Here is a 23,276-nt window from a genome sequence, read left to right on the forward strand (position 1 = left end):
TTTCATTGGTTGCCTGCCTGACGCATGCACGCCTGCCTGCCTGCCTGCCTTCCTTCCTTCCTTCCTTCTGTCTAGTATTGGAGATTGAACCCAGAGACATTGTACCTCCAAGCTACACCCCCAGTCCTATTTTTTATTCTTTATTTTGAAACAGGGTCTCACTAAGTTGCAGAGGGACTCGCTAAGTACCTGAGGTTGACCGTGAACCTGCAATCCTCCTGTATCAGCCTCTCAAGTACTAGGATTACAAGAGTGTGCCACCACGCCCGGCCCCTTCCTTTTTTTGTTTGTTTGTTTGTTTCTTTTTTTTTTTTTTCCTTAATGTGGTACTGGGAATGGAACCCAGGAGTATTCTACCTCCAAGCTAGAGACCAATTTTAATTTCTATTTGGAAACAGGGTCTCACTAGGTTGTTGAGTCTGTCCTTAAACCTGCTATCCTCCTTTCTCAGTCCCGCAAGTATTAGGACTATAAGCATAGGATAAAAATAAAAAGCCCTGGTTAAATTGTCTGTCTGTCTGTCTGTCTCTCTCTCTCTCTCTCTCTCTCTCACACCTTTTTTGGTTGACTGAATTGGACATTTTCTGAATAATGGCAAGGTAACAGGATAAATTAAGTAGACCTTTCATTCCAGGATCCTACAGATTAATATTAGTGAAAAGGAGTATTTTGAGAAATATATATTGGAAAAGTCACTTGATCTCTTCAAACTTCAGTTTCCTGTCTAGGTAGTAGTTTTAATAATACCTAGCAAGGCCAGGCTTGGTGGTGCACACTTGTAAACCCAGTGTTTATAAAGGAGGCTGAGACAGGAGGATCGAGTTTATGGCCAGCCTTAGACTCTTAGTAAGGCCCTCAGAACATAGTGAGACTCTGTTTCAAAATAAAGAATAAAAACTAGGGCTGGGAGTGCATATTGGAGGTAAAATGCCTTTGGGTTCAATCCAGCACCACACAAAAATAAATAAAAATAATACATAGCAAGTATTATTATAAGAGTTTTTTTGTTGTTGTTTTTTGTTTTTAGTACTGGAGGTGGAACCCAGAGGCTTTCTACCTCCGGGCTATACTCCCAGACCTATTTTATACTTTTTATTTGGAAACAGGGTCTCACTAAGTTTCTGAGAGCCTCACTAAGTAGCTGAGGCTGACTTCGAACCTGTGTGATCCTCCTGTCTCAGCCTCCCAAGTGTGGGGATTACAAGTGTGCGCCACCACGCCCGGCTGTTATAAGAGTTTAATGAAATACTTTATGATAGTACTTGGCACAGACACCTGGCTTAGGATAGATACTTAGTAACTGGTAATTCATTTTGTATCTAGAGAACTATACAAAACATTATCATCTTTATATGAAGTGTATTTTTATTTTTTTGTAGTACTGGAGATCAAACTCAGGGGCATTCTACCTCTGAACTACACCCTCAGCCCTACTTTATTTTTATTTTTTTTATTTATTTATTTTTGTGGTATTGGGGTTTGAACCCAGGTGCATTCTACCTCCAGCCTACACACCCAACCCTATTTTTTTATTCCTTTTTTTTGGTGGGGGTGGGTGGTACCAGGGATGGAACCCAGCAGATTTCTACCTCCGGGCTACACTCCCAGACCTATTTTATATTTTATTTGGAAACAGGGTCTCAATAAGTTGTGCTGAGAGCCTCACTAAGAAGTTGAGGCTAAGCTGGGTGTGGTGGCGCACGCTTGTAATCCCAGCATTCGGGAGGCTGAGACCAGAGGATCACGGTTCACGGACAGCTCAGCTACTTAGTGAGGCCCTCTGCAACTCAGTAAGACCTGGTTTCCAAATAAAGAATAAAAAATAGGGCAGGGGGTGTAGCTCAGAGGTTGAATGTCCCTGGGTTCCATCCCCAGACCTGCAAAAAAAAAAAAAAAAAAAGAAGTTGAGGCTGGCTTCGAACCTGTGCGATCCTCCTGTCTCAGCCTTCCAAGTACTGGGATTATAAGCGTTGCACCACTACGCCCGGCTAACGACTGTTTTTAAAAATATAAATTGAGAGCCGGGCATGGTGGCACATGTTTGTAATCCCCGCAGTTGGGAGATGGAGACAGGAGGATCACACAGATTTGAAGTCAGCCTCACTGGCATAAGAAACCCTGTTTCCAAACAAAAATATAAAAAATAGGTGTCTGGGAGTGTAGCCCGGAGGTAGAGGGGTTTCCAGGAACCCCAGTACCACCACCAAAAAAAAAAAAAGTGTGTGTGTGTGTGTGTGTGTGTGTGTGTGTGTGTGTGTGTGTATGTGTGTATACACATACAGAGAGAGAGGGAGGGAGGGTGCCGGGCTTGGTGGCTCATGCTTGTAATCCCCATGCTTGGGAGGCAGAGACAAGAGGATCTTCGAAGCCAGCCACACTGGCTTAAGAGACCCTGTTTCCAAATAAAAAGTATAAAATAGGTGTGGGAGTGTAGCCCGGAGGTAGAACAGTTTTCAGGAACCCCAGTGCAACCAAAAATAAATAAATAAATAAACAAACAAACAAACAAGCAAGCCAGCCTCTAATGCCACTCTGGAGCCCTACCCTCAATACCCCCATCAACATGGGAATTTGGGTGTTAAGCTTCCAGCACATGAACTTTTGAGGACATGTTTCAACCCTAGCAGTGAACAATGAAGGACTTTCTGATAAAATGACATTTGAGAAGAGCTCTGAATGGAGTGAGGTAACAGAGTGTCCATCCAGGTAGAGGAAAGCAAATGCACAGATCCTGGTGGAAAGCTGTGCTCCCCAGAGCTGAGAGCAGCAAGGAGGGCAGGGTGCCTGGACAGGGAATGCAGTGGGGAAGAGATCAGAACTGAGGCGGGGTTGGGGAGGACGCTCATGTTATGGCCGTGATAGGGACTTCACTGCATTTTATCCTAAGTGAGCTAGAAAGCTCCTGAGGGCTCATGATCTGACCTGGGCTTTAGGAGATTGCTCTGCTGGGGATGTTGAGGGCAAGGGGACCAGTTAGGTGGCTTTGCAGGCAGTGGTCTAGGAGGGTAATGGTGCTGGCTGGAACTGAGGTGGTAAAGTGGAGGTAGTGGTAGGATGCTGATGTTTTATTCAGTAAATACTGATAGACCACTTAATAATTGCCAGGCACCTTTTTAACAGCTTTATAAGATCAGCTCAGCTCATCATCATAGTAGTCCTCTGAAGTAAATTCCAGTGGTCACGTCCAAAGGATTTGTAGATTGTTGGGATATGGGTTATTAAGGGGGGGGGATCAAGGCTGATTTCTGTTTGGAGCCCCAAACTCCTAAGAGTGAAGTGGCCCTGTGCTGAGAAAATAAGGCTCAGGGAGGACTGTGTTTGAGCAGAGGCCCTGAAATCAGGGGCTCAGGTTGTGAATGTGTTGAGTCTGTCATGTGCATCGGCTGTTCAGTGGTGTGTTGAGTAGGCAGTTGAATAACGGAGCCTGGAATCAGAAGGGAGCTGGGGCTGGAGATAAATTACAGAAGAGACCTCAAAACATTCTGGAAGTTTTTTGCTACTAAACCTCAGCCATGGCCATGAATCAGCACTGTCACTGGCTTTGGTGTCAGTCCTGCATTCAAGACTAGCTCCACTGATTACTAGTTAAGTGATTTCATTTGTGTGCCTTAGTCCAGCTTCAGTTTCTTTATAAAGTGAGTTAACAGTTCTTATCCCTTAGCATTGTTAGGATAAAGTGAAATAATATGTCTATGTTCCATAGACCAGCACTCTATGGAAAGTAGCTAGACCAGCACTCTATGGAAAGTAGCTAAGAGATATTTTTTATCTTCCATTTTCTCAACTTTAGTTTGTTGCATTCCATTCAGACCAGTAGAACATGTATGAAAGAAGTCAGAAATTATATCCTACTTGCATGTATACATTTTTGGGTGTTGCTTACTTAATGACAAGCCCCCAAAAAGAATTTTAAGTGCAGTGATACTTGCCTGTAGTCCTGGCTACTTGGGAGGATGAAGCAAGAGGATCACCTGAGCCCAGGAATTGAGGCCATCCTAGGCAACATAGTGAAGACCTATCTTAAAAAAGGGAGGGAGAGGGCCGGGCGTGGTGGCGCACGCTTGTAATCCCCATGCTTGGGAGGCGGGGACAGGGGATTGTGCTGTTTCGAAGCCAGCCTGGCTCAAGAGACCCTGTTTCCAAATAAAAATATAAAAAAATAGGCCTGGGAGTGTAGCCCGGAGGTAGAAGGGTTTCCAGGAACCCCAGTACCACCAAAAACAAAGAAAGAAAAGGGAGGGAGAGCTGGGGATGTCGCTCAGTCATAAAGTATTTGCTTAGTATGTTCGAGGCCCTGGATTCCATCCATAGCCCACACATACACACACAAATTTATATCCTCTTTTTTTTTTTTTTGCAGTATTAGGGATGGAACCCAGTGGGCATTGTACCTCTGAGCTACACCCCTAGCCCTATTTTTTAGTCTCTCTCTTTTTTTTTTTTGGCAGTACTAGGGATGGAACCCAGTGGCATTGCACTTTCAAGCTACACCCCCCAGCCCATTTTCTAGTTAGTTAGTTAGTGTGTTTGTTTTGCGATACTGGGGATGGAACCCAGGGGTGTCTGCCTCCAAGCTACATGCCCATCCTAATTTTTTATTCTTTCTTTTCTTTTCTTCTTTCTTTCTTTCTTTTTCTTTTTTTTTTTTTTTTTTTTTTTTTTTTTTTTTTTTTTTTTTTGGTGGTACTGAGGGTTCCTGGAAACCCTTCTACCTCGGAGCTACACTCCCAGACCTATTTTTATATTTTTATTTGGAAACAGGGTCTCTTAAGCCAGAGAGGCTGGCTTCGAACTTGCGCAATCCTTCTGTCTCCACCTCCCAAGCGCGGGGATGACAAGCGTGCGCCACCACGCCCACCCTTATTCTCTTTATTTTGAAACAGTCTCACTGAGTTGCGAAGGTCCTCACTAGTTGATGCTGTCTGCGAACCGTGATCCTCCAGTCTCAGTCTCCTGAATGCTGGGATTTCAAGCATACACCACCTATATCCATTTTTTATTTTTCTTATAAAAGAAAGGACTTTGGTGAAATTTTTAGAGGTCATAGGGAAAGAAGTTGGGGATTCAGAGTAATAAAGATTACAAATGCAAAAGCGGGTTGAAGGTATAGGTAGAAGCACTGAGCAGCAAATCCTGGGATCAGTCATGGGTAATTTACATCAAAGCCTGAGCGAATCTGCTTGAGCCATGGTGATGACCTTTAGGAGGAAATAGTGAGTGCACTTTACTGGGGATGGGCTATTATTAAATCAGAGGGAATTATCTCATTACTCCTGTAGTGATCCTTGTGGAACCTTGCTTAAAGAGGCATTTCTGGGGGTTAGCTTAATCCAGTTTCTATTTTCTACAAGCACAGCTGGACTCTTACAGCTGTGAGAGAATCTTAAGGATTCATCTAAGGTGCTGAGATTTTTCCTCACACCATAAACATTAGAGCACCTATTGTGTGCCTTGTACTTTATTAGAGAAACAAAGACACACTGGAGATAGACTTACACCTGTCACAGTCTAAGAACAGACATGTAAACAAAAGAGTGTACAATATATGCTGTAATCAAGTATTACAAGCCTGCAAATAATGTGTTAATTTGTAAAGGTACTATAGAGGTCACCTGAACTCAGCTGCTCAGGTTAAGAATTCATCAGGTGAACATTTTTGGGAAAGACATCCTAAAAGGCAGCATACTATGAGCACAAGACATGGAATGGGTGCTTTGGAGAAAATAGCATAATTTGATTAAGTCTTGTATTTACGGTGGTGAGAAGACGAAAGTGACTGCCATTTCAGAGAGCAGTATTTTCCTAATTCTCCAGCTCCAAACAAAAGGTGTGTGTGTGTGTGTGTGTGTGTGTGTGTGTGTGTGTGTGTGTGTGTTAATCTGCAATCCTCCTGTCTCAGCCTCCCTATACGGGGAGTACAACTCTGCACCACCACACCTTTCTTGATGCTCTTTTTAGATCTTAAGTTTGAAAGACGATTTTCCCTAAAAATTGTGTCTTATTTGTCTCTGCATCCCCAATTCAAAGCAGAGTAAATTAGCTTTCCATTACATAGTAAAATTAGCACAAAAGGCCAGGCCATAAGGTTAACATAAGATTGTTTCATTTGGTAAATAAATAATTAGTAAATAACACAAAAGGCTAAGCGTGAGTCATATGCTCTAATTGTGAATACAGTGTATTAGGAGTGTCTGAGGCTTATTATGTAAGTTCTCATACAACATCTTAAATTTTTAAAATCTATTCTCATTGACTTCTGAAGTATTTTTTATTAACTAGAATTAGGGATCTGACATACTTGAATAATGGTCTGCTTTCAAAAACAAAAGCAGATTTAACATTTGCCCTTTTTTTCAATGAAAGCTCTTGATACAGGAATTGCTGGTCTTTAGTGCTGAGGAATTACGTTAGTGATAGTGATTCAAAGGATAATAACAAAACTGTTATTGTACTCTAATTTTAAAGTTAGCTCAGATAAAATTAGACATGTCTCATATCTAGTGGGTGTACACCCTCTAGATGTCAATGAGAGGCTTTTACACATGCCGCCTATAAACAGGGCTGCCTACAGTGCGTTGACTCGGTTAGGCACCCCTCACATGAGCAGTAGACATCATAGCGACTTCAGACTTTCCTTATTCTAGACGATGAATTTTTGGCACCCTGAAAATCATCTGGTATTGTCCCTTTCTTTTCTTTTTTTCCTTTTCCTTTTTTGGACAAAGAGGATGAAATAGAAAGCAATGCAGATGGAAGTTGGGCACTGCCTTTGTGTTCTTGGGCGGGATCTTATCCTCACTCACATTATATCCTGACTGCCTAGCTGTTGGCCACGCCTCAGTCTCATTACTTGTAAAATCAAGAATTTTAACTAGGTGGTCTACAAGGTTTCAACTCTCAAACTGCGTATTTTCCTTGGAGGAAATGCCAGTATTCAGAGTTTTTACTAATTCTAATATTAATTATAGCTATAATTAATAATATTCTAATTAATAATAGCTATTTAATGCTGGTATAAATTGAAGCTCTTTTCTCGTGGTACTGGGGGTGGAACTCAGGGTCTTTCTACCCCCGGGCTACTCCCAGACCTATTTTATGTTATATTTGGAAACAGGGTCTCACTAAGTTGCTGAGAGCCTCACTAAGTAGCTGAGGCTGGCTTCGAACCTGTGCGATCCTCCTGTCTCAGCCTCCCAAGCGCTGGGATCACAAGCGTGCACCACCACGCCTTTGGTACTGGGGATTGAACCCAGGGGCATTCTACCTCTGAGCCACAGCCCCTTTAAATTTTTTTTGTTTTGAAATAGGGTCTTGCTAAGTTGTGGAAGCTGGCCTCAAACCAACAATCCTCCTTTATCAGCCTCCCAAGTACTGGGATTAACTTTTTAGCTTCTACATATATGTGAGAATGTGTAGTATTTGTCTTTCTGTGCCTGACTTATTTTACTTAACCTAATGTCCTTGGTTCTATCCATGTTGCTGCAAGTGACAGAATTTAGTTTTTCTTATAGCTCGGTATATTACATTATGCATATTTTCTCAGTTTATCCATCAGTGCATACCTAGGTTGGTTTCATATCTTAATTATTGTGGACAGTTCTTCAGTAAACACATGAGTGCAACTGTGTCTTTGACATATAATTTCAATCCTTTTGAATGGATAACTTAAGAGTAGGGTTACTGGATCATACAATAATTTTACATCTAGTTTTTGGGGGTTTTGTTGTTGTTTGTTTGTTTGTTTGTTTGTTTGTTTTTCAGCACTGAGGCTGGAACCCAGTGGCATTTTACCTCTAAGCTCTACTCCCAGCCCTATTTTTTATTCTTTATTTTGAAACAGGGTCTCACTAAAAAACAAAAGCTTTTTAGTTTGGTGTAATCACATTTGTCAATTTTTGCTTTTGTTGCTAATCCTACTGGGGTCGTATTAAAGAAAAAAATTCTTTGCTTAGACCAGAGTGACCTGAAGTGGTTTCATAGTTTTGGAGCTTACACTTAGGCCTTAGATTCACTTTTGAGTTGATTTTTGTATCTGCTGAGAGATAGGAGTCTAATTTTTTTCTTCTCATATGGATATCTAGTTATCCCAACACTTTTTTCCAGTATGTGTTCTTGCTGCCTTTGCAAAAACTCTGTTGGCCATAAATATGTGGGTTTATTTATGAGTTCTCTATTCTGTTCCATTGGTCTGTGTATATTTTCTATGACAGTACCATGCTGTTTGAGTTACTGCTGTTTGTAGTATTTTTGTGATTGCTTTTTTGTTTTGTGTATGATGCTGGGGATTGAACCCAGGGGTATTCTAGCTCCTAACTACAACCCCAACCCTATTTTGTTATATTTTTATTTGAAAATAAGGTCTTGCTAATTGAGGAGGCTGGCTTTGCTGTGATCCTTCTGTCTCAGCCTCCGAAGTCCTGGGATTACAGGTTTGAGCCACCACCATACCTGGCTCAAACCTATAATCTTGGCTCATGTTTTAAAATCAGATATATAATGCCTCCATCTTTGTTCATTTTGCTTAGGATTAGTTTAGCTAACTGAGGTGTTTTGTGATTCTATACAAATTCTAGGAGTGTTTGATTTCTGTGCAGAATATCATTGGTATTTTGATAGGAAATACATTAAATTTGTAATTTACTTTGAATAGTATGGGCATTTTAAAACTACTAAGTCTTCTGATCCATGAACATGGTGTGTGTGTGTGTGTGTGTGTGTGTGTGTGTGTGTGTGTCTTCAGTTTCTTTCATCAATGTTTTGTTATTTTTTATTTTGGAGATATTTCATTTCCTTGGTTAAGAAAAATAGCATTAATTCTCCTTTATAGGTTTGATAAAGCAGATCAGTGAAGCCATCTGGTCCTGGGCTTTTCTTTGTTGGAAAGTTTTCAGTAGGGGTGTGTGTGTGTGTGTTTTGTAGTACTGGGGTGGAACCCAGGGGCTTTCTACCTCCGGGCTATACTCCCAGACCTATTTTATATTTTATTTGGAGACAGGGCCTCACTAAGTTGCTGAGAGCCTCACTAAGTAGCTGAGGCTGGCTTGGAACCTGTGCGATGCTCCTGTCTCAGCCTCCCAAGTGCTGGGATTACAAGCGTGTACCACCACGCCCAGCTCAGTAGTTATGTTTAACACCCATATTGCAAATGTTTGCTTGAAGAATTTTCATTCTTTTTAAATTTGTTTCTAGCTGGGCATGGTGGCGCATGCTTGTAATCCCAGCATTTGGGAGGCTGAAACCTGGAGGATCGCGGTTCGCAGACAGCCTCAGCTACTTAGTGAGGCCCTCTGCAACTCAGTGAGACTCTGTTTCAAAATAAAGAATAAAAAATAGGGTAGGGGGTGTAGTTCGGAGGTCAAATGCCCCTGGGTTCCATCCCCAGACCCTCAAAAATAAATAAATAAATAAATAAACAAACAAATAAATAAATAAATAATTTCTCAAAAGACTGATCCTGAAGCTCAAAAATTCTTCCTTCTGCCCAATCAGTTCTACTATTGAGGATCCCCATTGTGTGGTGTGTGTGTGTATATGTGTGAGGGGGGAGGAAGAAAGAAAGAAAGAGGGTCTCACTAGGTTGATGAGAACACACACATACACGCACAAAATGAATTACTCTTAAAGTATTGTCTTAGAGCAACAGATCTCAACCAAACTAAGATATCAGTAGTTTTAAGTAATTTACCCTTTGTCCAAAATTAAAGTAAACCCAAGGTTGGGAGGGTGCCTAGGGATTGAACCCTGAGCCTTGTATATGTTCTACCACTATATGGGCTACACTCCCAGCCCAATATATATATTTTAAAGGCAAGTTTTTAGGTAGTGTTTTGCATATATAGGTATAAATAGAAACATCCTAGAAAGACCCACAAGAAAGATTTGTGATACAAATCTAATGACTAGGGATATATGGAGGCTAACTTTCATATTTTTTTAATTTTTTAACTTTTTAAATTCTTCATTTCTAGCTGGGCGTGGTGGTGCACGCTTGTAATCCCCGCACTTGGGAGGCAGAGACAGGAGGATCGCGCAGGTTCGAAGCCAGCCGCTTGTTTAAGAGACCCTGTTTCCAAATAAACCTATAAAATAGGTCTGGGAGTGTAGCCCGGAGGTAGACGGGCTTCCAGGAACCCCAGTACCACCAAAAAAAAAAAAAAAAATCTTCAATTCTCTCTATTTTACTCTGAACACTTTACTTTATTATAGAAAAATTAAAGAAAAGAGCAAATACCTGAACTAAAATCTTACCACCTATTTTATATTCATCCAAAATTATAGGTGTTGGAAGAAGAATCTAAAACAAGTTAGTGGTGTCTGGAATTAAATTTGGGATGTAAAGTGAAGAGGTGGCTTTGTCTTGTTTTGTAATTTTTGTTTTAAAAAATAGAACCATAGGTTAAGATTCTTATGTCACTCTTATCTTGCGAGGCAACATTTTTTGAATCTGTGGAACCAAAAAAAAAAAAAAAAAAAAAGGCAAAGGATGGACAATTTATTTTATAATACCTAAAGAAAGATAAAAAGAACTACTAAAGTTGTAATCATTATGGTGTGCTTCATTGAGCAGCTAGCCAACCATTTCTACCTCCAAAAGCCATTCCTAAGCATCCCAGTACATGCCGATTTCTCCCAAGAACCTATAAAGCTTTCCGACTCCATGTGCCCTCAGAAAAATCACTGAGCAGGCTCCAAGGGGCTGGGCTGGGCCCTCAGGAGGAGGCTGGCGTTCCTGTGTTAGTTACCGCATGAGGAGCCTTCTCAGAGGCCCTTAACAACAAGGTGAGGAAGAAGCACCTCCGCCAGCGCATCCAGTGAATTAATGTTGCAGAGACTGTCCTTAAACAGTGTACAACCGGTCTTACCAGACACGGCAGGGAGCGTCAAGTAACTCCCACGTTGAGTTGTGGACATGGAGTGAGATATGGAGACAGAACTGATTTGCCTGAGCCCAGCCGAGGAAATTGATGAGAGAAATAAATAAATTCCTGAAATCGGGCATGGTGACACATAACTTTAATCCCAGTAGGTAAGAGGCTGAAACAGGAGGATCACAGGTTCAAGGCCAGCCTCAGCAACTTAGGCCCTGTTTCAAAAATAAAAAAGTTATAGCAGCCGGGCGTGGTGGCGCAGGCTTGTAATCCCCGCGCTTGGGAGGCTGAGACAGGAGGATCGCACGGGTTCGAAGCCAGCCTCAGCTACTTAGGCTCTCAGCAACTTAGTGAGACACTGTTTCCAAGTAAAGTATAAAATAGATCTGGGAGTATTGCCCAGAGGTAGAAAAGCCCCTGGGTTCCACCCCAGTATCACAAAAAATAAATAAAAATAAAAAAGTATAGAATGCCCCTTGCTTCAATCCCCAGTACCATAAAATGAAATCAAGGAATTCCAAGCCAGGCATGGTGGCACATGCTTGTAATCCCAGCATTTGGGAGGCTGAGACAAGAGGATCATGGTTCCGGGATAGCCTCAGCTACTTAGTGAGACCCTTTGCAACTCACTGGGAACCTGTTTCCAAATAAAGAATAAAATATAGGGTTGGAGGTGTAGCTCAGAGGTAGAATGCCCCTGGGTTCCATCCCCAGGACCAGAAAAAGAAAAAAAGAAAAAAAAAAAAAAAAGGATTCCTTAGATGGGAGGGAGATATCTGTCTTGGTCCTTTAGTAAAACACTGAGGCTTTCTCTCAAGTCAGTGGATATTTGTTAAGCTTCTGCTATATGCAAAGTAATAATGATGATAATTAACACCTGAGAGCTAGCTTTTCCTGAGCCTGCTTCCTTTGGTCAGTAAAGTGGTCTCGGCCCTAGACAAATTGGTCTTGGCCCTTGGCACTAGGAAACAAATGGCTTGTGAGTGATAAACCAGCATCTCACTTGGAATGTCTTATGGAATGGAAGACATGCAGAGAGACATTTGGGAAATGAGAGGCAGAAATTTTAGCAGACTTTCTTTGCACATTCCCCGAGTCAGCTCTGAAGGTCTCCTGTGTTGCAGGCATCAGAAGTTGAGAGACAACTCTCCATGCAGGTCCACGCCCTCAGAGAAGACTTTCGGGAGAAGAACTCGTCAACCAACCAGCATATCATCCGGCTGGAGAGCCTGCAGGCTGAGGTGAGCCTGCCGGTGGCAGCACTTGCGGAGGGGTGTGGGGAGCGCGTTCCCTTTGGAGGCTCTGCATCAAATCTTTGGATGAAGAGCCCTCTGAGCTCTTCAAAACAAAGAACAAGAAACAAAAGCCTGCTGCATATAAAAGGGACTAACTCTCTAAAGAGACGTGGCTGGGAGGCACTACATGGGGAGCATTTGATACTGGCCCCTCCGGTTGCCTGTCGTCTGGAAAGGGGTGCTCAGAGCTGTTGCCGAGGGTGTTGAAAGCATGAACGACCTACATTTCACTGAGCACGTCAGTCCCTCCAGAAATGCCCTTGCCGACCCCACGTAGCAGCTGGGGAAGGGCATCTTCCTTTCCTACATTTCTCGTAGGTCCAACTCAGTCCACCTTCACAGGGTTTGCTCTTCTCATCTGTAAAACGAGAGTAATAAGAATTTCCACTTCATAGTGCTTTGACAAAGATTTGATGGGTTAACACCTGGAAGCACCTTGTGTGGTACTTAAGATATTGTTAAAGTATGTGGGAGGCCAGAACAGTTACCTAAGCGGGCTGGGGGAAGCAAAGTAGCACTTGGGGACCATACTGTGGGTGGTGAGGAGAGGATCGTGTCACCAGCTGAAACGGACTGTCCCCAGCAGAGGCTTCTGCTAATCTCCCCAGGATCCCTATCCCCTTTGGCTGCAGCGGACTTTGAGGGACAGTCTAGGGCCGCAGAGAAGGAGACCCTCACTGTGGTCAGGGGCCAGCCACTGTGGCCAGGCTGCTTTGCAAATGACCTGAGGATGTGTTTCCTAAAGTCTGTCAATATCTTCTCTTCTCTCCTGCCTCCCTTCACTCTTTTCCTCCTTTCCCTTGGAATTCCTACTGGTATTGAGCAGCAGGTCCTTGAAGTAAGTAGAGATTATTCTGGCGGGGTTTGGCATGCCTGTCTGTGACCATTCGTGTGCATGACTTGCCGTCCAGCTGCCCCGGCAGGCTCGTCTCCCTTGAGGCACCTGTCTTCCTCTTTCTCCCACCTGTTCACTTTCTCCAGACCCGCACACACAGCATCGTTGCCAGGGGTGTTCAGTGCCAGATGTGGTCACAAGTGTCAGGGTGCGTGGGGTGGAGTAAGGCCGTCTAATGCCGCTTCCTTGCTTCATCCAGCAACACCGCTGCTTTCAAAGGCCAAGCTGTGAAATTGTTCCTTTCAAATAAGTTACTTCATGTAACTCTGAGCTTCTGAGCTTTTTTTAAGGTACATCAGAATCATATTACTTCATTACTTCACGGAGTGAAACTTGGGAAACAAAGATGATCCATGGGAAGGAGAACTTAAAGGTCAGAGGGCATTTAAATAAAAGTGAGCTAGAGTGAGAATCCCCTTCACTTCACAGGGGTAACTTTGCTTCATTGTAATGAATAGTAGCCCATTCACAAAAGGGGCTTGTTTCTTTCAGTCTCTTACTCAGGTGCACACTTGAGAGACAGTATTTCTTTGTTGGGCCAGACACACGATCTCTCTGGACAAAGGCCACATGCCTCGCTTCCCCAGGACAGCACCCTATCAGATTGATTGGTGGCCAGGGAAGATCTGTGCCTGTTAGCAGAATTCTAGTGCCAGGAGTGAGAACAGCCAAGAAGCAGAGGGGAAGGTGGACCTCAGAGGGGCTAGAGTGAATCAGACATTCACTTCAAAGTCTCCCCTGGAAATGTTCTGAGATTGGTCCCCAGAACTTATCCAAGTAAGACCATTAAGGCATTGTTCTCCTGGCAGACTAGAGATCCTGGGGATTCTTTGGCTGTGTCAGGGGAGGATGAAGCTAGATGAAGAATGGATCCATCAGGGAGCAGGGAGTAGCCTAGAGGACTTGCAGGACCCCAAAAATTCCCCCCAAACCAGTACCCTTTAGTAAGGGTTTGGAGAATGCCTGAGCTGGGCAGTTCTCTGAGTGAAGCATCTCTGGCCTTGGGAAACTGGTTAAGCTTTTCTCCCTGTGACTCTAGAGGCCATCGCTTTCTTCTGCTTTCTCTTTAACACTGAGGAGGTAGACCTTCTACAAGGAGATGCATGTGTCTTAAGACTAAGTACTCAGTAGGCAAACAAAGCAGCTTCTTTCATAAAAGGAGAGAATTTGACCAGGTGTGGTGGTACACATCTGTAGTCCCAGTATTTTGGGGAGGCTGAGACAGGAGGATTGCAGGTTCAAGGCCAGCCCCAGCAACTTAGACCCTATTCCAAAATAAAAAATAGGACTTAGGGGTGTGGTTCAGAGGTAAAATGCCCCTTCGTTCAGTCCCCAGTATCATAAAAAGAGAATTGCTTCTATTCACAAATTACCTCCTGGGGTAAAAGTTGCTTTGAGTAGTCAGTTATCTACATGGCTTTGTCCCATTCTTTCCCACTTGGAGCCCTGGGTCTGAGTTGGGACCTCTAGCACCATGGGGAGAGGACAGAGGAGAGCCTGAAGGCATGAAAACACAGTGGCTCCAGGGGTGGCGGGGCTTCTCCTCGTGTGGCGTTGATTTGAGAAGGAAGAGTCAGGCAGCAGGTCAGGTTCTGCTCTCCCACCAGCTGTGGGGCTGGGGAGAGTTGAGGGCAGGTGAGGTGGGGCCTTCGCCGCTATCTCTGGAATTTCCAGAGCACTAACCATCCCTTCCTCTGCCTGGCAGCCCACATTCCAGCTTCCTCCCAGCTGACTCCCGCCCCTTCCCAGACAGCTTCCTAGTGGGGAGGGGCTTCCTCTTCAGCTCAGGATTTCACAGCTCTTCCCTCGAGAAGGAAGAGCACAAGCTGGAGAATTGTCCCTGAGCATACTTAAGAGACTGTCTGCCTGGGCTAGTTCCTTTTCACACGCACCAGACAGCGTGACCCCACGCCACCCCTGTGGCTCTCTGCCCTTCCAGATCAAAATGCTGTCGGACCGGAAACGGGAGCTGGAGCACCGTCTCAGTGCCACCTTAGAGGAAAATGACCTGCTGCAGGGAACTGTGGAGGAGCTGCAGGACCGGGTGCTGATACTGGAGCGGCAGGGCCATGACAAAGACCTGCAGGTACTGGACAGAGGTGCTGTCCTGTGAGACTGGAGCCGGACAGTAGGAGCTCAGCCCGAGAGGAAAGGCCGGGAAGCCAGCACGGCTGTGGGGCTGGTCAGGAGTGGTGACACTGAGGTCCCACCGTAGACTCAGTGCACCGTAAGTCCCCCAGGCACTCAGTAGCTTGCCAGTATCCAGAGACACCTCGCTCCCCACAGGTCATCTCTCCCGTGCTCTGAGCCACTGGTCCCTGGAGCAGTTCCACACAGTTCTTTCTGGGCTATTAACACGGCTGGAACACAGGAGTGTTGTTCTGCCTCCTGGTGTTTTTGAAATCTGCTAGAGGACTTCAGAGGGAGCCTGTGGCCTCTGTCCTCAGCTGCTTTTCTGAGCGGGTGGATTTAGTTGGCTGACACAGAGCAGAAACCATGAAGCTTTCTACTGAACACAGCAAGGCGTATCCTGCTTCTGCCAGTTGCCAGAAAAGGCACAAAGCTGACCCCTTTTTGAGCCTAATTAGTCTTTTTTTCCTCCCTAAAGGAAATTGCTTTTTAGTTTTATTTGTCCTTATTTGGCAAATGCCCACCAGGCCCCAGCTGAATTTCCAAGCTCACACTTGACAAGAAACAACCCCCAAACAAAAAGATAATAATCACTTTCAGTCTCCCCGAGATTAGGGCATTGTATCTGCTCCCAGAGTTCTTTGCTGGCATAGGACTGGAGACTAGGGGTGCATGGCTTTCCTTTGCACGTCAGACAGTGCACTGGATGTGACAGTGTTGTTTGTGCGGAGGTGGCCAGCCAGATAATACTCAAGCTCCAGGGGATTGCTGCTAGAAGACCCCTCCGTGCTCAGAGGTGGGCTCTTTGGCGGTCCTGGGGTCTGGGATGAGAAATCAGCATGTTAGGCTAATATTTCTTGTCACTGATACCTTCAACTAAGCTGCCATCCGACCGGTAGCCTGTATGAGGGGCAGTTAATTTAGCAGCTTTCTTCTTTCATGGTTTCGTACTGTCAGCTGGTAACTTCCCATGTAGTAGGGCTTCAGTAAACACTAAATAGAAACTGGGCAGGAGATTGGCTCAGTGGTAGAGCAGTTGCCTAGCATGTGCATGGCCCTGGGGTCCATCCCCAGCCCTAGGAGAAAAAAAAAGAAAGAAAAGTAAATGAAGCTAACTGAAGCCTTTAAGCGGTTTTCAAAATGGAAAGGAGCCTGCCTATTTTTCCAGGCCAGTGATAATAGTAGTGAACTTTGTTCTTTTTTTTTTTTTTTTTTTTTTGCGATACCGGAGATTGAACCCAGGGGCATTCTACCTCTGAGCTATATCCCCAGGCCTGTTTTTTATTCAAAACAGGGTCTCACTGAGTTGCAAAGTGCCTCACTAGTAGCTGAGGCTGGTTGCAAACTGTGATCCTCCTTTCTCAGCCTCCCAAATGCTGGGATTACAAGCATACACCACCACAGCTGGCTCACTTTTTAATGGGGACAGAGTACTTTCACATATATTGCAGAGCTGAGCCTTAGAAAAAGCAAATAATTTATCCAAAGCCATGTGCTAAGTCCTTGGTGGAATCAAGACTAGACTAGAACCTCACACCTGACCCGCCTGCTGTTCACGTGCCCCTAAAGTCAGTGTTTGATGCGCGTTTGGTAGCGTCAGGCACTCTCCTGAGGATGACTGAGGTAGAAGGTGGGGAAGAAAGGAAAGACGCACATGAAAATAGAAAAATAGCCCTGCCGAAAGAGACTTTGAGCCTGAGGTGGGTTTGCAAATGAAAAGTCTGTATTTCAAATCCTTAGTTCAAATACTAGAGATGGGGGAAAGAGCCACAGCCAGTGTGGACCCCGTGCAGACTAGTGCGATGCTGTGTTCTGTGCAGCAAGGACCCCGGCAGGCCACAGGCGAGTCCTCACCCTCTGCACATCCTTGGTCTTCCCGCTGAACTGTAAGGCGGCCGGGCAGCCACTTACCAAAGACCCAGGAAAGGCCAGGCAGTCCCTGCTTCGTTGGAAAGATCTGCATTATGGGACTGAAATCTCATCTTTCCTGTTTGTAATTCTGTTCCTTGTATTCATGCAAAACTGTCCTTAATAGCCAGGCGTGGTGGCGCACACTTGTAATCCCAGCATTCAGGAGGCTGAGACAGGAGGATCTCCGTTCAGGGACAGCCTCAGCTACTTAGTGAGATCCTTTGCAACTCGGTGAGACCTTGTTTCAAAATAAAGAATAAAAATGGGTCTGGGAGTATAGCTCGGAGGTAGGTGCCCCTGAGTTCCATCCTCAGTATCACAAACAAAACAAAACCTGTTCTTAAGCTGCTGATGATTACCATTGTCCTCCAAGGCCCTGTCTGTCGCTGAAATGGCCTGTACAGACGCAGAAATTATTTTTTTCAGGTAGTGGAGTGTTTGTAATTATGCCATATGCTTCTAAGGAGTGCCCCCATAGCCCTAATTCTGAGCCAGGTTTGTATAATGTGGGACCAGTGGCCTTGGAATATATTAAGTCCCATGATTTTATTTATTTTTTATTTTTTGGGTGGTACTGGGATTCCTGGAAGCCCTTCTATCTCCGGGCTACACTCCCAGACCTATTTTTACATTTTTATTTGGAAACAGGGTCTCCTAAGCCAGTGCGCGCGGCTGGCTTCGAACCTGCGCGATCCTCCTGTCTCTGCCTCCCAAGCGCGGGGATTACAAGCGTGCGCCACCACGCCCGGCACAGTCCCATGGTTTTAAATCCTTAGTCAGGGGCAGTAGAAGGCTGAGCAGGCAAGGCAGTAAGCCTACTACCACCAGGGAACCCTTCGCTCTGTCACACTATATGATTGAGGTCCTGCTGTCAAAACAGATTTTTATGCCACCTGATCAAATCCACCTTATTTTTAGGCCTCAGAATAGAGAATTTTTAATTTTTATTTATTTATTATTATTATTATTGGTGGTATTGGGGTTCCTGGAAGCCCTTCTACTTCTGGGCTACACTCCCAGACCTATTCTTTTACATTTTTTATTTGGAAACAGGGTCTCCTAAGCCAGTGTGCGCGGCTGGCTTCGAACCTGCGCGATCCTCCTGTCTCTGCCTCCCAAGCACGGGGATTACAAGCGTGCTCCACCACGCCTGACTGAGAATTTTTAATTTTTAATAGGGAATTTTATTTAACATTCAGTTTATATCGAGCATTTTGTTAAACTCTTAGTACTCAGTAAAGGAAATCAATCCTTTACCTATTTCGTACGCAGCCAGGCATCTTACACATATGGAGCCTAGCCCCAGCAAGAGGGCAGATTTTATTAGAGCACAGGCTCCACGCTGTGGGGTGACCCAGGAAGAGGTGGCCTGCAGTCTAGACTTTGTTCCAGCACTGATCCTATACCAGTAGGCAAGTCACATAGCATCGCACTGGATCGGCCCTGCAGGTCTTAGGAGAGTGTACTCGCTTCTGCTTGAGCATTGTGAGCTTAGACTTCACGTGCTGTGCAGACACGACGCATTCATCATCATCCCTGTTCATACTGGAGATACATTTATTGCCACCTTCATTGTACAAAGGATGACATTCCTTATTTTGGAGGGTTCATTTAGTTAGTATACTCATCCTTGGTTCGGTTTGGGTTTTCTGTACGTCTGTCCAGCTGGTGAATTGGTCCCTAACTAGAGAGTCAGACCTTTCCTGGTCTTTTGTTCTCTTGCAGTTATAACTAATTAAGCACCTTTGAGGATGCATGAGTAATTGAACTAATTTTGTCCAGTGCATAAGAACTCGTACTCATTCACCCGTGTGGAACTTCTCCTACTGAGATATGCATGAAGTGTCTAGAAAATAATTGTAAAAGTATTTTGCCAATTTAAAATACTGTTTGTAATTATGCCAAATGTTTCTAAGGAGTGCCCCCCCAATGGCGCTAATTGTTTTCTTTCTGAGTTTCCTCAAAACTGGAGCTAGAGGCATTCACATTGGACCAGCAGGTATTGCTGATCCACAGAAACCACACAGAGCAGGCTTGCTAGTTCCTTTTTCATTTTCTAAACAGCCAGGCCCCAAACCCTTCCTAGCTAGGGGCCATTCAGGCCTCTGGTGCCATTAGCCAGCTGTTTCCTGGTACTGATGGGTGACGGTGACGGTGACGGTGAGGCTCCCAGGGCACCTGCAGGGTTGGCTACAGGCCCTGCCAAGCAGCTCCGTCCTCCATAAGAAGCAGAGCTCTGAGTTGCAACACGAGCCACTTCCCCCAGGAGCCACAGCTGACCTGAGTCTGGGGGAAAAATAGTGCAGGGTTCCCTCTTCTTAATGGAACTGAGATAGACCCAGAAATACTGTTTTATTAAAGGATAAATTTCAGGAAGTTTTTTCTCTAGCTTATTCCCCAAATGGGGAGAAATATTTTATGGTATTGAGTGGAGAAGTCCACAAATATGAAAAATAGGAAGTACTGCCCCTGTGGAGGTGTGATGTGTAGTCATGTGCCTGGCCACTAGCAGACTGATGGCAACAGCTCTGCAGTTAGTGTCTGCTCCATTAGAAGCAAGGCAGAGGTGGCGTGCAGAGAAGAGAGTGGCACTTAACATGGCAAATAGATCACCCTTGATATGCAGCAGGGGTACCCTTGCTGAGATTGGAACCCTAGTGTGGACCCCACACAGAATGGGCCATAAAGAATGCAGAGGGGGCCAGGTGTGTGATCTGTAATCAAAGTACTTGCAAGGCTGAGACAGGAAAATCGCAGCTTTGAGGCTCTGAGCCTCAGTTGTATCCTTAGGAACCTGAGATCATTGGATTTATTGATCTCTGTGGCCTTGCTAGCTCTAAAAATAATGTAGGCTTATGGGAAAATCTCTGAGATAATTGAAAGTCAAAGAAAAGTCTACATGTGGGCATATTGGTTCACTCCTGTAATCCCAGTACTTGGAGGCTGAGACGGGAGAATTATGGGTTCAAGGCCAATTTCTGCAACTTACTGAGATCTCGTTTCAAAATAAAAAATAAAATAGGGCTGGGGATCTAGTGTAGTGGTACTACGCCACTGGGTTCAGTCCCCAGTATTCCCACAAAAAAAGAGTCTACAGGAAAAGTCAAAGGCTATATAAATACTATAATATTTAGCTTGTAGAATAGAAGCTTTTTGAAAAGCTTCTACGTAATTATTATTTTTTTTCCAGTCTTTATAAAGGATGAAGAAAAACAGGGCCACCTATAATCCCAGCTACTCAGGAAGCTGAGGCAGGAGGATTACAAGTTCAATGCCAGCCTGAGCAATTTAGTGACACCTTGCTTCAAAAAAATAAAAATAAAAAGGGCTAAGAATATAGCTTAGCGGTAGAGCTTTTGCCTAGCATGCACAAGGCCCTGAGCTCAAACCTTAGTACCACACACCAAAGAGAGAGAGAGAGAGACAGAGACAGATAGACAGACAGACAGACAGACAGACAGACAGACAGAGAGAAAGGACCAAAAACAAAAGAAAAAAATAGGCTGGGCACGGTGGTGCACACTTGTAATCCCAGCATTTGGGAGGCTGAGATAGGAGGATCACAGTTCATGGACAGCCTCAGCTACTTAGTGAGGTCCTTTGCAACACAGTGAGACCCTGTTTCAAAATAAAGAATAAGGGACTTCCGGGAAGATGGCGACCGAGAAAAGCGGGGCTTAAGAGCCCCACTAACAACAAATCTCCATTACCACAAAATCAGCGCCTTTCATAGCCAGAAAACACCATCACCGGTGAAACAAAAAATCACCAGGCTCCAGAGAGAAAGCAGACTGAGAACAGAGCCACAGAGGAGATAAACCGGCCTCACGCCCGAGGATGCGGCAGACGCGGCAGCAGCGCCATACTGCCGGCGGCACCGGCGAATTCACGGGACGGCTACAGCAAGCCGAGGTGAGCCACTGCGGAACAGCCAGGCGGGATTTCTCCGCGCAGAGAGCATCTAAAGCTCCCAGTGGCCGAGCTCAGCACACGCTGCAGGGATTCAGAGTGGAAATCAAAACCAAGAAGAAAAACACCAGCCCCACAGCCGAGGGCGTAGCAGTGGCGCCATATTGCCACCGGCGGCAGCAGCAGCGAATTCACCGAATCCAGTACAGCTACATCTGCGTACTCAAGAACAGTGAGTCAAATTGCGGGCCACAGAGGAGAAATTCCAGTAATGTACTCCCTGGGACTTGACCCAGTGGGGGAGCGGCGGTGGCAGAGATATCACACCATAGGAGAACGTGCAACCTGGCACTCCCCACAGTCTAAAGCAGCCTCTATCGACTCTCTGGGTCGGAGACTCTGTGATACAACCCAGTAAAGGAGTAGTGGGGTCTGAGATACTACAGACTCGAGATCCAGAACACCTTAAGTGAAGTCATAGTGACCCAAGGGAAGAACCCAGAGAAGGCACAAACATCCGAAATCATGGGAAAGAGGAATAATACTGGAGCAATAAATGCCCACAACCCCACAACATCAGAACCCGATAAAACTGAAAATCAGAGATTTCTAGAAGATCAAATCAGGAAAATAACTGTAGAAATAATAGAGGTGCTTCGAAAAGAACTCAGAGAGAGCCAAAAAGAAATAAAGGATGCAATTAATGAAGTAAAGGCCTCAATTCAAAGCACAAACAACCGATTAGAACACATGGAGAACAGAATCTCACTCTTAGAAGATGAGCAAACCAAAAATGAACGCATAGTTTCTAATCTAGAAAAAAATATCCGACAGCAGGAATCTGATATTGAAGAAATATGGGCCCATTTTAAGAGAGCTAACCTAAGAATAATTGGAATAGAGGAGGGAAAAGAAAGTGAAACCAAAGGGATCAACAATCTCTTCAAGGAAGTAATAGCAGAAAATCTTCCAGACATAGAGCAAGAGGTTGATACACAGGTCCAGGAAACTTATAGAACTCCCTTTAGACAGGATCGGAGAAGAGGATCCCCATGCCACATAATTGTCAAAATGACCAATGTGGAAGCCAAGCAGAGAATCTTAAAGGCAACAAAAGCAAAGGGCCAAGTGACATTCGAGGCAAACCAATTAGAATCACTCCAGACTTCCCAAACCAAGTCATGAGAGCCAGAAGGGCTTGGAGTAACATATTCCAAACTCTGAAAGAAAACAACTTCCAGCCAAAAATTTCCTACCCAGCAAAACTTTCTATCAAATTAGATGGAGAAATAAGAAGCTTCCATGACAAACAGAAACTGAAGGAATTTATGTCTTCAAAACCAGCGCTAGAGAAAATACTCAAAGAGATTAACTACAAAGAAGAAATAGGTAACACACTCCAGAACTAGAGAAACAAGATTTTCCATCCAACAGACAACTAAGATTGGTTATCTGTGGAGATTCATTATTTATGTTAGTCTTTTACCTATATCTAAAGGGTATTGTTTGCCTTTATTGTTGTTAATTTTTAGGATTTCTAGTTGGAATATTAATATACCTTCAGATATAGCATTTGGAAATATTTTATCCCATTCTATTAGTAACTGTTAACTCTGTTTACATTGTCTTTGGATATACAATTTTTTTATTTTTTTATTTTTTAGGGAGTCTGTATACTCCTCTGTTGCCTGTGCCATTGAAATCATATCCAAGAAATCACTGCCAATTTCAATGTTGTGAGGTTTTATGACCCAGATTTTCTCCTAAAAGTTTATAGTCTTAAGATTTATATTTAGGTCTATTATCTATTTTGAGTTAATATTTGTATATGGGATTAGGTAAGGGTCCAATTTTAATCTTTTCCATGTAATTATTATTTTTTAACAATATTTAGTTAAAAGATTAATATTTCCACCACCAAATGTTCGTGGAAACCTTGTCAAAAATAACTTGACAATATAGGGAAGAATTTAGCTCTAGGCTTTTATTTAACTCCAATGGTTTATATATCTGCCTTTAGAATACTACTACACTGTTTCAATTATTGTAGCTTTATATGGTTTGAAATCAGAAAATATATATCTTCTAGCTTTGTTCTTTTTCAAGATCGTTTTGGGTACCTAGAGTCCATATTCCATATTAGGATAGATTTTTTTCTGAAAAATAAATACATAAATATATGATAGTTTCACCTAAAAAATAGAAAAAAATATTCTCTGGTAAGAAAGAAAGCAAAAAGAAATATTGAAATGTTATCTTTAAGTCATC

General features: G+C 43.9%; 1 protein-coding gene across 1 annotated transcript in view; it reads left to right on the forward strand.

Moving 5' to 3' along the window:
• Nucleotides 1–23,276, forward strand: part of BICDL1 (BICD family like cargo adaptor 1) — a gene marked incomplete at both ends in the record, with an annotated part of 110,534 nt that overhangs the window by 67,243 nt on the left and 20,015 nt on the right. The window contains 2 exons of the mRNA XM_080717773.1: nt 11,993–12,109; nt 14,998–15,144. Of these exons, the coding sequence (XP_080573899.1) occupies nt 11,993–12,109; nt 14,998–15,144 (264 nt within the window). The remainder of the gene's footprint in view (nt 1–11,992; nt 12,110–14,997; nt 15,145–23,276) is intronic.

This window comes from Muscardinus avellanarius, assembly GCF_963383645.1.
Source record: "Muscardinus avellanarius genome assembly, chromosome: 21".
In the NCBI taxonomy this organism is placed as follows: Eukaryota; Metazoa; Chordata; class Mammalia; order Rodentia; family Gliridae; genus Muscardinus; species Muscardinus avellanarius.